The sequence below is a fragment of the Lolium perenne genome, chromosome 2, assembly GCF_019359855.2.
Source record: "Lolium perenne isolate Kyuss_39 chromosome 2, Kyuss_2.0, whole genome shotgun sequence".
In the NCBI taxonomy this organism is placed as follows: Eukaryota; Viridiplantae; Streptophyta; class Magnoliopsida; order Poales; family Poaceae; genus Lolium; species Lolium perenne.
In genome coordinates this window covers 46862065-46876897 of record NC_067245.2, presented here as the reverse complement: position 1 = coordinate 46876897, position 14833 = coordinate 46862065, and the positions used below count along the sequence as shown (strand labels likewise).

Sequence of the window (14833 nt, the reverse complement as noted above, 5' to 3'; positions counted from 1 at the left end):
GCCTCACTTTGCTCAAGTTTTTGAGCAAGTGCGTCGGCACGTTCGTTGGCCTCTGCAAGTTTCTCTGTCGAGATATGAAAAAGAGAGAGAAGAAAGATCAAAAATCGCGACAAACAACTGGAGCAAAAAGCCAAGGAAAAACGGCAAGCATAGAAGTCGTTACCTTCGGTTCTGTTTGCATATTCACGGTACCCAATAAATTGGGATCCGATGCGGAGAAGCTCTTTGATCATGGGCTGTTCAAGACGAACACAGCAAGAGAAACATCGGCATGAAAAAGAGCGAGAAGGCGTGAAAAAAGCAAAATAAAAAATATAGATATCGACAAACTTACATCATCTAAGAGCAGAGTCGACGAACTGCCCAACTGAGGGGCAGGTTCAACAATCTTTTCAACCCTTGACCTTTTTGGTGAAGGAGCAAGGGGGCTTGATGGTGGAGTAGTGGTGACGACATTTTGTTGAGGAGGCGAAGATTCTTCTCCTTCAACTAGTGTGTCTGAGGCAAGTACAGTGCGTGACGTGCTCGTTCGAGGAGCTACGTCAACAGTTGGTACTTCTTCCTCGTCATCACTGTTGATCAAAAAATCGATAGCATAAAAAACAAGACAAGATAAATATTTCGAGTACAAAAAGAGGGAGAAGTAAAGACGACTTACGAGCTGACGAGGGATTCAATATACGGATCATAAGCTGCCTTCGGATGGGAAGGAACAACTTCTTCAGCCTTAGAGGTGCCAGAATCCTCGGCATCATTCCTTTTCCTTTTGTTCCTTGGGGAAACAGCAGGAGGAAGGGATTGTGTCGACTCACTGGCTTCAGACTCAATTTCTTTTCACGGGAAGCCGCAGATTTGTGAGAACCCGCGACTTCACTTTCGGGAATAGCAGAACCTTGAGTATCTTCGGCAACGATGGCCTGTTCTTCGACTTCTCCACCCTCAGGAAGAGGAGGAAGGGAAGTCATAGTAGGATGGTTCTGTAAAAAATAGTGACAAAAGGAAAATTAAAGAGATGACAATACAATGAGATGCAGAGAAAGTGCGGAACAAGATAAAAACTCGGGAAGACAAAATACCTCGGGGAGTGGATTGGCGGAGCTGTATGGTTCCACGCGACAAGAGGAAGGAATAGGGTCCTTGCCCAGGCGAGAAAGTCTTCGAATCAACTTCTCCAAGTCCTTTGAGGAAAGATCGCTGGAGATTCTGTTGGCGTCGTTTTCACCAGAATACGTCCAAAGGGGATTTTTGCGAGCCTGAAGAGGCTGCACCCTAATCCTAAGGAAGTAGGCAGTGATTTGAACACCAGACAGCTCTTTGCCTCGAGTGTTTTGCAGCTGATGAATACGAGACATGAGTGCCTCTGTCGCCTTTTTCTCTTCTTCGGAAGCTTCGGCATCCCAGGAGCGGCGGCGCTGGATTCTGGCACTTCCGTCGAAAGGAATTATGTTGTGTTCAACGGAGTTGGCGCTTTCTTCGTGAATGTAGAGCCACTTTTTACGCCATCCTTGGACAGAATCAGGAAATTTGACGTCGAAATAATCGACAGCAGGTCGAACACAGAGATAACAACGCCACCTATGTTGTAAGTGACGTTGTGGGAGCCATTGCGGCGGAGGCAGAAAATGCGTTTCCACAGAGCCCAATTGGGAGGGATTCCGAGGAAGCATTCGCAAAGTGTGATAAAAATAGAAATGTGAAGGATGGAATTGGGGGTCAACTGGTGCAGTTGAATCCCATAAACGAAAAGAAGGCCGCGGAGGAAATCGTGAATTGGGGCCGAAAGGCCGCGGATGAGGTGATCAACAAAACTAACCCGGTACTCCATTGGAGGCTTGGGGTAGCTTTCTTCGCTGGGAAAGCGGATGGCGTCTTCCTTCTTCATGAGGCCAAGCCTCTTCAGCATGTTGATGTCCTGGTTGGAGATTTTAGATCTCTCCCACTCAAGATCCTCGGCGGCCATCTTGGATTCCGGAGTACTGTGGCGAGTGAGTCGCGTGCGCGGTGGCATCAACGGCAATGGGCAGAGCAATGCTCGTAAGTGCGGAAGATCAGAGAGAGTTGGGCGCAGGGGAAGCTTTTGCGAAGAGGAACAGATGAGCGGCGCAAGCGAGGGGATGAACGGAGGTTGAAGAAAGGTTTATATAAGAATCGGGTGAAGCAGTGTGCCGTTGGATGAAGAAATCGTGTGGTGAGAAAAGATCTTCTAGATACAAGGGTAAAAAGGTATTTTTACTAAGATAGGCGTTACCGTACGTGCGCCAGAAAAAGCGGAGGACGTGTGTCCCCCTCTTGCACGACGTGTCAACGTGGTGGAAGCAATGGACCCACAGGGCAGAAAAATCACGACTATTCACCAGGGATGAAGAAAATTTGATTAAGGGAAGCATGTCGACAAGAAAAATAAAAGAAGATTGGCGACAGGAGGAATTATTAAATACTTCGGGAGCCTTTGATCAAATACAAGTTTTTGCCCAAATGCTCGGGGGCTACTTCGACAAAAAGTAAAATTTCGAGTATGGCAATATAGAAATTGTGGGAGCCTACAACCAAGCACAACTCCTTGGCTGTAGCCTCGGGGGCTACTCCCATCGGGAGCGCTGTTCGCGCACCCGAGAGATAAAAAAAAAAGAAGAAAGAGATCATATTGGGAAAATAATGACAATATAGCGACAAGGTGGACTAAAATGTTGAGCCTACAACCAAGCACAAGTTCTTGGTTGTAGCCTCGGGGGCTACTCCCATCGGGAACGCTGTTCACGTGCCCGATGGAATTAACAAAGGAAAAATAGAAAAGCAAGAGAGTATATTTCGAGTTATAATTAACTCTACATATACTCCCATCGGGAGAGCAATATAAGTCATATTTGACTCGATAAAATGTGCCATTCCAATAGCCGGAAAAGCACTCGACAATATATTCTCAGAACGCCGAAGTTGCGATCAATTTCTGAATGCCGCAAATTTGCGAAGGTAAGACCCCAGATCCGTTCTGCTGGGCGTGGCATCGCCAAAGACTGCGCTCTGCTACCTTTATCCGTATCAACAGATACGAAGAAAAATCCTAACGGACGCGTTAGGTACCCGATAAATTTGGACTGGACTCGACAGAATGGTAAGACCTTAAGCGGCACTGTCGAAGTTTACACCAAGTATCCGAGATCATGTCCAGGGACGTGATTTTGAAGTAGGTTTTTGCGGATTGCCACTAGAGCGATTAACTATTACCTGATACGTCAGATGAACTAGCCCCAACTACCATTATCCCTGTACAATATAGAATCTTATGTGAAGAAATATAAAAAAGTTAAAGCTTTCGAATAAAAATAAACAGTGGAGATTTTCCCTGATTCTACGATTCAAGCAAAATCTCGGGGACTACTGACATAGGCATCCCAAATGGGCCTGCCGAAGATAGTACCCGGGGTTTACTGAAGGCCCACTACCCGAAGAATAAGAAGATTCGGGAGCCCAAGATATATCAAGGAAAGTCAAGAGTTGTAATAGGAAGTGTTATTTGTAATCTGGCGGGATGAGTTAGAAACCGTCCCGGACTCTGTAACTTGTATAGCACGAATCCCTCGGCTCCACCTCCTATATAAAGGGGGAGGCGAGGGACGAAAAGATAATCGAATCATTGTCTGCAAACCCTAGTTTTCATAATCGTCGAGTACTTTTCGGCTGAAACCTTCGAGATCTACTTGCCCTCTACTTCCAACTAAAACCCTAGCCTACAATCCATAGGCATTGACAAGTTGATACCTTGACACCCGGGGCCCTGAATATGTATGGACCGGCCCTGTGTGGATCTTCTTACAAAGAAAAAACTAGGCCCCGCTTTTACTACCACAAGCTCCTTTCCTTCAATCTCACCAAAACTATGCGATGGAGTGGTACTCCTTTTACTGTACCCTGAATGAACTATGCGATGTGTATGGTTAAATTTGAACTAAAACTATGATATTTATTATAGATCAGATTTGAACTAAAACCACGATACTTATTGTCAGATTGATTTTACGGCAATTGCGCTTTGTAATATCCTATCTCGGGGAATAAAATCCTATACGACCGGGTCGTACTGCTCCCAGCGCTGGACCAACTCATGTGACTGACACGTGGCTAAAACAAATCTTAATACAATCAAGCCACTAATCCCCAATTCCCATCACCTTGTTTCCTGCGTCCTGCCTCGTACCGTCTTCCCTGCGACGGCGCGCGGACATGGCAGCATCTCCGGCGGAACAATCTCTGCCCAGTTCCCACTCCTACCTTGACTGCGTCGTCTTGGCGGATGGATTTGAAGGGCGTCCCCAGCCAGGGTCTCGAAGGACGCGACCAGAACGAACTAGTCATCACCGCAGTCGAAGCGGCCGGGTACGACGTCGTCGTCGTCGGCGATGTCGTGGATGACGGTGTCTACGGGTGGGGCCGCCGGAGGGGCCGCCATCGCTGCCCACGCCTCAGCGAGCTTGGCCCTGGCGTCGGAAATTTCCGCCCTGGCCACCGCGAGGCGCTCACGCCCTTGCGCGCGTTCTGCCGCCTCCGTAACCTCCGCCGCCTCCAGGTCCAGCTAGTCGGCTTGAAACGTGTCGGCGACTAGCTGCTCGTCCTCCTCCGGGTGGGCCTGGCAGCACATCTGAACAACCTGGTCCCAGCTAAGGTTGTGCTCGGCCATGGATGGATGCTAAGGTTTAGCTTGAGGTGTGCCCGTCACCCCCGCCGGTGTTCACCATCATATATAGCCACGGTGGGGCGGGAAACGGCGTTGCCGCGCAGATCGTTTCCCGCCCGCTCAAAACATAGGCGAAACTTGCCAATGTATTGGGAAAGCGCGGGAGCAACCGTCGTCGCGCGGGAACCGGTAATCGCCGACGGCAGGTCTCAACGGGACGATAACCGCTATTAATGACCTTGGCGATGTCTCCGTTAAAAAAATGCGTCCGCACCGCTGGAGATACCCGACGCAAACGGTCGCAGCTTGCGGTGGGAAGCATATGGTATGGTGCCGGTGTGCCGCGAACAGCGGGAGGAGCACGGTGGCAGTTCTGGTCAGTGATGCAGAGAGCAAGGGAGTCTCATCACTGGTGCGCCGAGAATAGTTGCCATGGACGAGGAGCTCGGTACTTATGAGATCGGAATCGCAATCATGATTTGGTAACTACAAATCAGGAATAAGTAAATAGGTTTGATTTGTTTTGCCACGCGTCGGTCGTACAAGTTGGTCCAGCGCTGGGAGCTATACGACCCGGGTCGCATAGGATTTCCTTCCCTATCTCGGTGCTTGTCGATTGATCTGTTGTTGTTGTTGTTTTTTAGGCTGGTCACAGTGGGGAGTAACTTAGACTAGTAATATATGTCATGTTACTAATCTAGGTTACTACCTTCATAGTGGGTATTAACTTATATATGGTGTCATGCATTGTGTTATTTATTATGTTGTAGACTCATTTTGCATTGGGGTGTGTGATGTTATGGTAACATAGCTAGTTACCACATTACTCTCTTTCTTCATTTATAGCATGCCATGTCACTAAAATGTCTTGAGATGTGTGATGTTACTAGCTATGTTACTCCCACTATGAGACTACTCATAGTGGGAGTAACATAGGTAGTAACATCACACACCCTAAAGCATTTTGGTGACATGGCATGACAATGAATGAAGAAAAAGAGTGGAGTGATGTTATGGTAACATAGCTAGTTACCACATTACTCTCTTTCTTCATTTATAGCATGCCATGTCACTAAAATGTCTTGAGATGTGTGATGTTACTAGCTATGTTACTCCCACTATGAGACTACTCATAGTGGGAGTAACATAGGTAGTAACATCACACACCCCAAAGCATTTTGGTGACATGGCATGACAATGAATGAAGAAAAAGAGTGGAGTGGTAACTAGCTATGTTACCATAACATCACACTTCCCAAGACAAGATGAGTCTTAGGCTAGCCATAGTGCTAGTATCATAGCTAGTATCATGCACATTGGTCTCACAAAAATGCTGATGTGGCAGCTAGTTAAGGAAGAGAGAGAAGATTAGAGTAACATAGGTAGATACTGTATCATAGCGCATGTCACGAGAAAAGTTAATGCCAAACAAATCCAGTTCACAAATTTGCATTGAGATTCTAAAAAGCAATAAATATAGCATGACTATGATACTATTTCATGATACTAACCACTATAGAGATATTATCATACACAAGTATCATATGCATGATACTACTACATGATACTTACCACTATAATCAGCCTAAAAATATAACATGCATGACACCACATATATGTAACTACCCACTATGAAGGTAGTAACATAGGGTAGTAACATGCACCATGTTACTACTCTATGTTACTCCCCACTATGACTACTCTTAGGCAAAACCAGATCTTTATTAGGCAGCAGGAATTAAAACAGATTCAGCCAACAGCTCCCGAAGGACAACATCAGGTCAACATCAGGTCCTGAGCCAAACCACACCATCTTGTCCAATTTGCAAGACAGTGGCTAGCCCTCGCTTGCCCTCGATCTACTAATACAATTTTGCAAACATGATTACTAAAAATCATCAACTTAATCTCAGAAATAAATGAAGTGCATATAGGCTGAACGATCTTGAGCCCTATCACAGACCGCCACCACTAATCTGGAGCAATCCGATTCAATGATGATTGGTAGCAGGCTATATTGGAGACTAATTTCTAGGTATTCCAAGCAAGTACTCCGAGAGAGCATGTTACGAGTACAAGAATTCGGAGACTTGAAAATGAAGCTCCCTGTAAAATGCTGGAAGCACCGAGCTGAGGCTGTGTGCTGAGATGGGTATATAACTATATATGCAAACCACCAGTAATACATTTAAAAAAGAAGATCCAGCAAATGTTGGCTTTTCATTGGTTAGAAGAGTGAAAAAAATGTACATAGAACACCCTGCAGCATAACTACGTGCAGGAGCGAACGGAAAAGAGAGAGAAATCACGGTATGGCAAGCAGTCTCTCATTCCGCTCTCTTTTCATTGCTCTGTTGTTGAAGTGATGCACATATGGCAGGCAGTCTCATTGATCTGCAGTATGCTGCTTGCATCCCCTGGGACCAAAATGCCGTGAAGTTTTATCTACAGTCTTCCGACACAATGCACAAAAGTGTGTGCGGCATGACGAACACCTGATGTGGTTATTGTTTCCAATCTGCGATCAAAGTGTATACAAATCATGAAGCATTTGTGTTGTGCAATGTGAAAAGAAAAAATAAGAACCACAGCTTCAAGGGGTTAAGAATTCATCGGAGCATGCAGGCTGTGGTTACCCTTACATTGGATGGCTCAAGCTAACAAGCAACCATGGCTTGGAGATCAGCCGCTGATTTACTTTAACATTAAACTACACCAAGAAATAATTTATTTGTCGAAGTTATATCAGAGTCACGAGTGATCAAATTATATATAATCAAGCTTGGAATAAACAGATTAAATCATTTAACCATCGCACCTGCAGGTAAGCACAAAGCAAAGGAGTAAGGGCAACTCCAACGGGGCGACCCAAACCGCGTCCGCGCGTCCGGATGGGTCGAGCCGGACAAAAACGCGGCCCAACGCGGGGACGCACCGCAAAAGCGGACGGCCGCGGCGTCCGGAACGACGCAAACCCGGCCCAAATCTAGGCTAGGTTTGCGTGGCCGCGAATGGCACGCGCCGTCCGCTCGCGTCCGGGCTGGGCGCCTCGTCTCCCTGGGCCCACCTGTCGGTGACCAGGGAGTCTATTAAATGGGGACTGGAGGGGATCTGACCCTCCACTCCAGTCCCCACTCCACTCCCCGCAGCGAAACCGCCGCCATGGCCAAGCGACGGTTCGCTTCCGCCAACGACGACGAGGCGAGCAGCAGCCGCCGTTGCCCGCCGGCGCTGCGGGCTGCGGGAAGAAACCGAGGCGGCCTCCACATCGGAGAGGCCGCCCGCGGCGGCGCGGCATTGCCGCAACTGCCGCCTCTCCTGCTCGAGCCGAAGCCCGAGTCCTCGGAGGAGGACCCGGACCTCCGCGCCGCGCTGATGATCTCGGCGGCGGAGGAGGAGGCGAAATGGCCGCACCTCCATGCGGCCATTCGCACCTCCGAGATGGAGGAGGCGGCCCGGCGGGAGGTCGAGGAGGCGGAGGGCTGGGAACTCTACGCCCAGGCCCGCGAGGCGCGACGGGAGGAGGAGGAGGCGGCGCGGCGGGAGGAGGCCAGGCGCCGCGCCGACGAGGAGCGCCGCCGGAGCAGCGGCGGCAGGAGGACAGGCGCCGCGCGGAGCAGCGGCAGCGCCAGAGGCCGAGCGCCGCGCACGGCGGGAGAGGCAGCGAGAGCCTCGGGGAGGAGGCGCTGCTCCGTGCGCCGCCGCAGCCTCGGGTGGCTCCGGACCCCCACTCGGCCTGGGAGGAGGCCCTGTGGTCTCCGTGGCCGGAGTCCCCGGCGCGGTCCAGCCACAACAGCGCGTCGCCGCCCGGGGATGTCGTCCACGACGACGACGTCGCCGACGACGCCCACAGGGGCTAGGCGGCGCACCGGCAGCCACCGCGCCGCCGACCAAACCCTAATAGAGGGTTTTTTATATTAGTTTAAATTTAAAAGCTCATATAGGGGCTTCTTTTGTTAGTTTTATTTGCCCAAAATAGGGCTATGTACAAATTTGCCCAAAATAGGGCATATGTTCAATGAAATTTCGTTTAAATTCGCATTTTTTCAAATGTTTTTCTATTTCCTTGATTATGCGCTGCGTCTGCGCGTTGGGCGCAGCGCGCGACCCAAACGGTCACGCGGACGCGGGCCGCTGTCCGCGTGTCCGCTTGGCCACCCAAACGGCCCAAACCGGACGGCCTAGCGCGTCCGTTTGGGTCGCGTGGTTGGAGATGCCCTAAAAGTCCTAATGACAACATCTATTTTATAAAGAATGAACTGACCGCAAATAGTTGTATAAGAAACATCACTTGTTTGGTTTTTCGATACAAAAGAGAGGCAGCTGGTGGTTTCAAAAACAAAGGTAGGGGACTGCATCATTCTCATTAACTATTATTATGGTTGTTGTCTAAGATGTCTTTATGGAAGCAAAAAAAAGTTCATGTTACCTTTGCACGTTGTTCGCCACACGTAGGACAAGGGTAGTAATATCGTACTTCGGGCACTGGGGCAGGAGCTGGAACTGGAACTGGAGCATCCACTTGGTGTTGAACCCTCCTTCTCCCTGGATTCATTTGCGCTTCCCATCTATCGATTTCCTCCCAAGGAAAAAGCTGGCATGCACCCGATCTGAACACAACAACACGATTGTTTTTGTCAAGTAAAATCTATGGCAATGGAAAAAAAAAATCACTAGAAGAGAACTCACCTGTAACTGAAATGATCATATCCAGAAATTTCAGAGTTACATTGGTAGCAGAAGTAATGCCCGCAGTTCGTACATGCCATCTTATTGCATCCATCTATCTTAGATATAGCGATCTTGCATCGTGGGCACTGTTTTGCATCTCTCATAATTGTCTGGAGGCTGCGTGCTTCATCTATCTTTTTCTGATCGCTCTGTAGTTTCCTAGATTTTAGCCGTTCCTGCACCAAAGGAAAGTTAGTATTCACGTCAACCATTTAAAACACATAGAACTAAGGACATAACAGATCAAAATGACTCAACCTATGTATCTTTTTTTTCTCCGAAAGAATATACGTTGGCCTCATTTTTACCAAAGTTTGTCAAAATACAAAATTGTCTCTAGCATAGTTAGCCAGAAAATGTGTATAGAAATAAAGAAAAATACATGTGCATTTTCCCTATAAAACACCTAGCCTAAAAGTGCAGTGAACCACATAAATCTATTGCTAGTTACAAAAGGCAACTTATATGGCGAATCGGTATTCAATGTGTATACAACAACAAACAATGCTGGCATTTGGCAGCTTAGATATCTATCAAGTTAGCCTACAATTAGAACATCAACTGTTGGTCTTAGCAAGCAATGCTAACGTGTTTGCAGTATTTATTGGATACAAAAATCCCCTGTTGGATGAGGGTAGGTTCACACTCGGCCACTCAGGGACTGCAGGACATGATCTGTCCACCCTGGGCCATAGGCTGATGAGATCATGGAGCAAATGGCCTGATATCAATATTCTAAGCATTATCTAGTGATATGTTAAATATGATTAGATGTCGTGTTGCAATTTATATCCGCCTGCATCAGGTAATTCACTATTGCCATCGTAATTCCGCTGCTGTCCACTGGATCCAGAAATAGTGTTACTTTTCCAGAACTCTCCTTTTTTCTGTTTGCTAGTGGATATATGTTAGTACAGAAACAGCCCCATAATTTACCATGTCTAAAATAAGGAAAATATATGTGAGATAAAGTTCTCCTACCTCCAACATACGAATTCTTTCCTCTGCAGTCATACATTCTTTCCCAACATGACGGTGATTTGTACAAAGTGTGCAGAAACTGAATAGACAACTCGGACACACTGCATCGTTGCATTCATCTTCCAAGCAAGCAGTTTCGCACCTTGGACAATAAACCAAATCATTCATGGCGTCAAGAGTTCTCTGAAGAAGCAATCCTTCCCAACGTTCGAACTCTTTCTCCTCCAGCAGTGTTTTCAATATATTAGGAGAAACGACGCCTCCACATTTTGTATCAGGACAAGTCAACTTCAATACAGTTCCTTCCTTGACATGCATTTTGCAATATGTTTGCATACATTTCCGGCAAAAGTAATGATGACATGGAAGTATGATGAAATCGACACCTGTGAGGTAATGATTTTTTTTTTGGAAAATATAGTGAAGTACTGAATTAGAATCAGAAGCACAATTAATTGGGATACTAAGGGTTAACAAAAATGGAATAACCAAGTTGGATATGGCAAGCATAATGAATACCTCATTGCACCATATTTCTAGCCAGAGCAAGGGAAAAATGATTGTCATCTGAATGAGAACCTCTAATATGGCATCTATATAACATTGTTACAGTTGCAGTATCTAGTCAACTCTAAAAGTAAGGATTTTGCATTGGATAATGGGGACCAATATGAACATAGAGTGGTAATATCTAGCTCATGCATTGGGTAATGAGAACTAAGATGAACGTAGAGTGGTAATATCTAGCCACAACAGATCTTCTTGTCGTACAACCACAAGGCCATCACACACCAATAGTTTTTGAGTATAACACAGCTCAAGACTTCCACAGTATAAGTCTGTATATAACACTGCATACAGTTGTACAGAAAACTAAGACTTACCAGGATACTCGCTGAAACAAATCATGCAGTCATGGATATCATGTAAGAAGGCTTCATGACGCTTATCATCATTGTATCTCAAAATCCTTGGAATTATAACATCAGGTGCAGAATCATCTGGACAAGCACGCTTATCCTCACCATCTTCATCACAGGTTAGATCACCCTTGCTTAAAATTATCTCATCACTAAACCCTAGGTGAGAAAGGCAAGAGTTTTGGAGCCATTGGACCCACTGGTATATTACTTCCATGCCCTGTTGCCCTTCCCACATCATATCCAGCATTTGACATAATGACGAAATCTTCACTTTGTCCAGCCATTCGGTGGAGATGGTGAAAATTGGAGGTTGATGACTCGGGTATGACGAAGGCAGGTAGCAGGTTAGCTGGATTGGAGGCAAATGCTCAACTCTAAACTTGTAAACAAGATTATCGGAGGCATCACCATCACATATTCCCCCATAATTTAATGTTCCAGTACCATAGTCGAGCCTTGCCGATACATCTATACCATCTGGGATCTCAATATGCACATGAATCTGTGTAACAACATGAACATATTGGTTGAAACATTGCCCTTACTAGCAATAATGTGGCTAGAAAATTGATTGTGATGGTCATACCTGGAAAGACCGTTGACCTTCTTTTTTGTTTAACATGACTAGACTGTCTCCAAAAATTGCTCCCAAGACAAGTATCTGGACATTAAAGTTTAGTTTGTATCAGACGAAAAGAAGTGATCGCCACACGTCCAATTTAAACGCAGGCACTTTTTTTTTTGAAATGGGGAGAAAAACCCCGGCATCTGCAACGAATAGATGCATGCGGCCTTTATTTCATTATTAGAAATCGTTGCAGTCGCAGTATCAAAAACGCAGGCACATACTTTGGTGTGTGTTCGAGGAAAAAAAAAGCATACATCCAATTTAAAAAACAGGATAACAGCAAAATAAGTACTATGATAAATCAGCAGGCATGGCTTAACTATACAATCTCTCTTCTGTGGGTGCAAAAATAAACCGAAAATAGGGGCGGCTACTTCAGACAATGTGAATTCCAGTCCTCACAATCGGCCCTCAAAATCAGTAGTAGCAGAAAAGATCTTAAAGTTCACTACGGTGATCTATTTAGAATCTACTCATTTAATTTATACCCCTGATGGAGTGAAGCTACTCAATTATGCTTTACCATCGACTACTGATCGAACAGCATGAAAACGACACATCACCTCGTCCTCCTGCATCTGATCGTTAGCGCGCAGCTCCTCCTCAGTCAACTCCATGCACATCTCCGCCAGCGCTCTTACGATTTCTTCCTCCACAGCAGCGACAGCGGGGACGTCGAGCCCGAGGCGCTCCTCGTCCACTATGTCCACAAAGGCGTCGAGGGGGGCCTCGGCGGCGCGGGAGCACTCGGGGATCTCGGCGTGGATGGGGATAGGGTTTATGGCCTTCCAGTGGAGCTCCGGCGCGGGCGCGACACATCCGGGGCCGCCCCTGCGCTTCGACGACTTCCGCACCATTGCCGTCCAACGCCTTTGTTGCTCCGGACTAGTAGAATCGGGGCAGAGCGTTTTGCGGCGGCGCGGCCCCGAATTTGGCGTCGGGGCTTGAGGACGACGAACCTCGGGGCGGGCGATTAGAACAACACTGTTTCTTGCTTGCGCCTCTCGGGCCTTTTGTATCGACTTGCGAGACTTTGATCCGACCTATGGTATGATTTACTCTACTGTATTTAAAACTCTTCCGTCCTCCGAATATGTTACCGACTTGCCGTCCTTTAAGAGTGAAAACCTGTGACCTAAAATAACCTGCTTAACTTTATTTAGATTTACTATATTGATGTACTTAGTTATAGATATATCTATATCTATAAAAAAATTGAGCAGATTATTTTCAGACATAATGAAGTATTTATTATTACTACTTTTACATGTATTTTTTTTTGTTTGAGTATATGTTACAAGTCTTTCTAAGTTCGTTCCGTCTTCTTGTGTTTGTCTCAAAATGCCCGTTTATTATCTAAAAAATATCTTTCTGTTATGAGTCGGAACAACATTTTGGCCAGTGATAGGTGTCACCCAGCTGCAGCTGGAGAATTAGCCACTTTCTCCATGACGTAATGATTTACTTAAAATAGTAAATCTCTTACATCTGATCGCTGCAAAAAGTATGCCTGTAACATTTAATTTTTTTTCTTGTAACATCTTTTTGCAGCTTTTGTTGTTCTCTTGTAATGTCATTGCAACAATTTTTCATTGCTTAAGAATCTTCCAAATTTCTAGCCACAAGTAAAATATGCTTATGTAGCAAAAGAATCTAGGCATGCAACAAATCACTATTTCTGCTACAATATATTGAAAAAGGTGACACGACATACACAACATGAAACCGAATGTGTGCAACATATGTGATCAAAACATATTTGTAACATGAAAAAAATTCCATTGAAGCATACGCCAAGGATTTTCACAACATGTTGCGCATGGGTACAAAAGAACCACCATACACGCTTGCAATGTATAACACACCCTTTTCGATACCAGATTCTCAGAAATCAATAACCTCTAATTCAACAACTACGGCACCGCCCTTCGCTGATTTGGGCTTGCCAGCCACGAATCTTGCTCGATGGACTTCGACGACAAACCAAACGACCGGGGACATGGTCCGTATTTCGGCGTGTGACATCGTTAGGAATATCTTCGTTTTCAAACTCCGAGCATGACTTCATCCATGTTATTGAGCTCCTTGAACTCTCCATTAGAGAAGATAAGGGGCGGGAAGGAGAAGCCCCGTACCGACGAGCTAGAGAAGAATACATGGATGGGGTGCGGTGGAGTTTTTGTTGGCTCACTCATCTCGCATGGAAAGGTAAGAAGAGAGAGATATATCATGGAGTAGCACGAAAGAGATACATTGTTGAGTAGCAGGAGAGATGAGAAGCTGGAGCAGGCTACCCACGCGGGAGAAAGGCCTGCCCAAAAAAAGATGATTAGTTTGCGAGAGACAAGAAAACTTTTTTGCATGAAAGTAGTCAGTGAGTTTAAATTAGTTCCTTACGTCTCCTCTACTATATAAAGGAACAAATACAATCTCTCGAGAGAAAAACAAGTAAACCCTCTAAAATCTCACAGTATGTTCTCCCTTTCATTACAATATAACAACTGCTTATTTTTGTCGGGTGAATATAGCTTAATTGGCATGGTTTCATCACATGGAGTGGGCTAATTGGACTCTTGGTTGTTAATTTGTACAAAATAATTTAGGTATATATTTATAAGGTTCTATACATCTCAAATCTCTCTCACACGAAATAGGTCTACACCACTTCAAAAATATGTGGGCTGCTACAGCTGAACGATTATATGTCGCTTAACGACAGTGTCGTCTTCGTGTTTCCGCCTTTTGGCTAGCACCACCATGTTTTGTACCTTTGCGCTCTGATTTGTCTTCTCTAATGTTGCTCTTACAAAGTTGCCAAAAGTGATATTCAGGGGGAGTCATCCATATAAAAAATAGATTCATATCTAAAATTCAACATGCCACCCCTCCCCCCTCCCC

General features: G+C 45.9%; 1 protein-coding gene across 1 annotated transcript; it reads right to left on the bottom strand.

The window, feature by feature from the left end:
• Positions 1-6731: 6731 nt before the first annotated feature.
• LOC127332009 (uncharacterized) lies at positions 6732-13071 on the bottom strand. The gene is made up of 7 exons (XM_051358262.2): positions 12499-13071; positions 11894-11968; positions 11269-11809; positions 10385-10770; positions 9362-9579; positions 9102-9282; positions 6732-7190 (listed from the first exon to the last, which is right to left on the bottom strand). Exons 1-7 carry the CDS (start codon positions 12790-12792, stop codon positions 7059-7061), a joined length of 1827 nt encoding a protein of 608 aa, XP_051214222.1. The 5' UTR covers positions 12793-13071; the 3' UTR covers positions 6732-7058.
• Positions 13072-14833: the final 1762 nt, after the last annotated feature.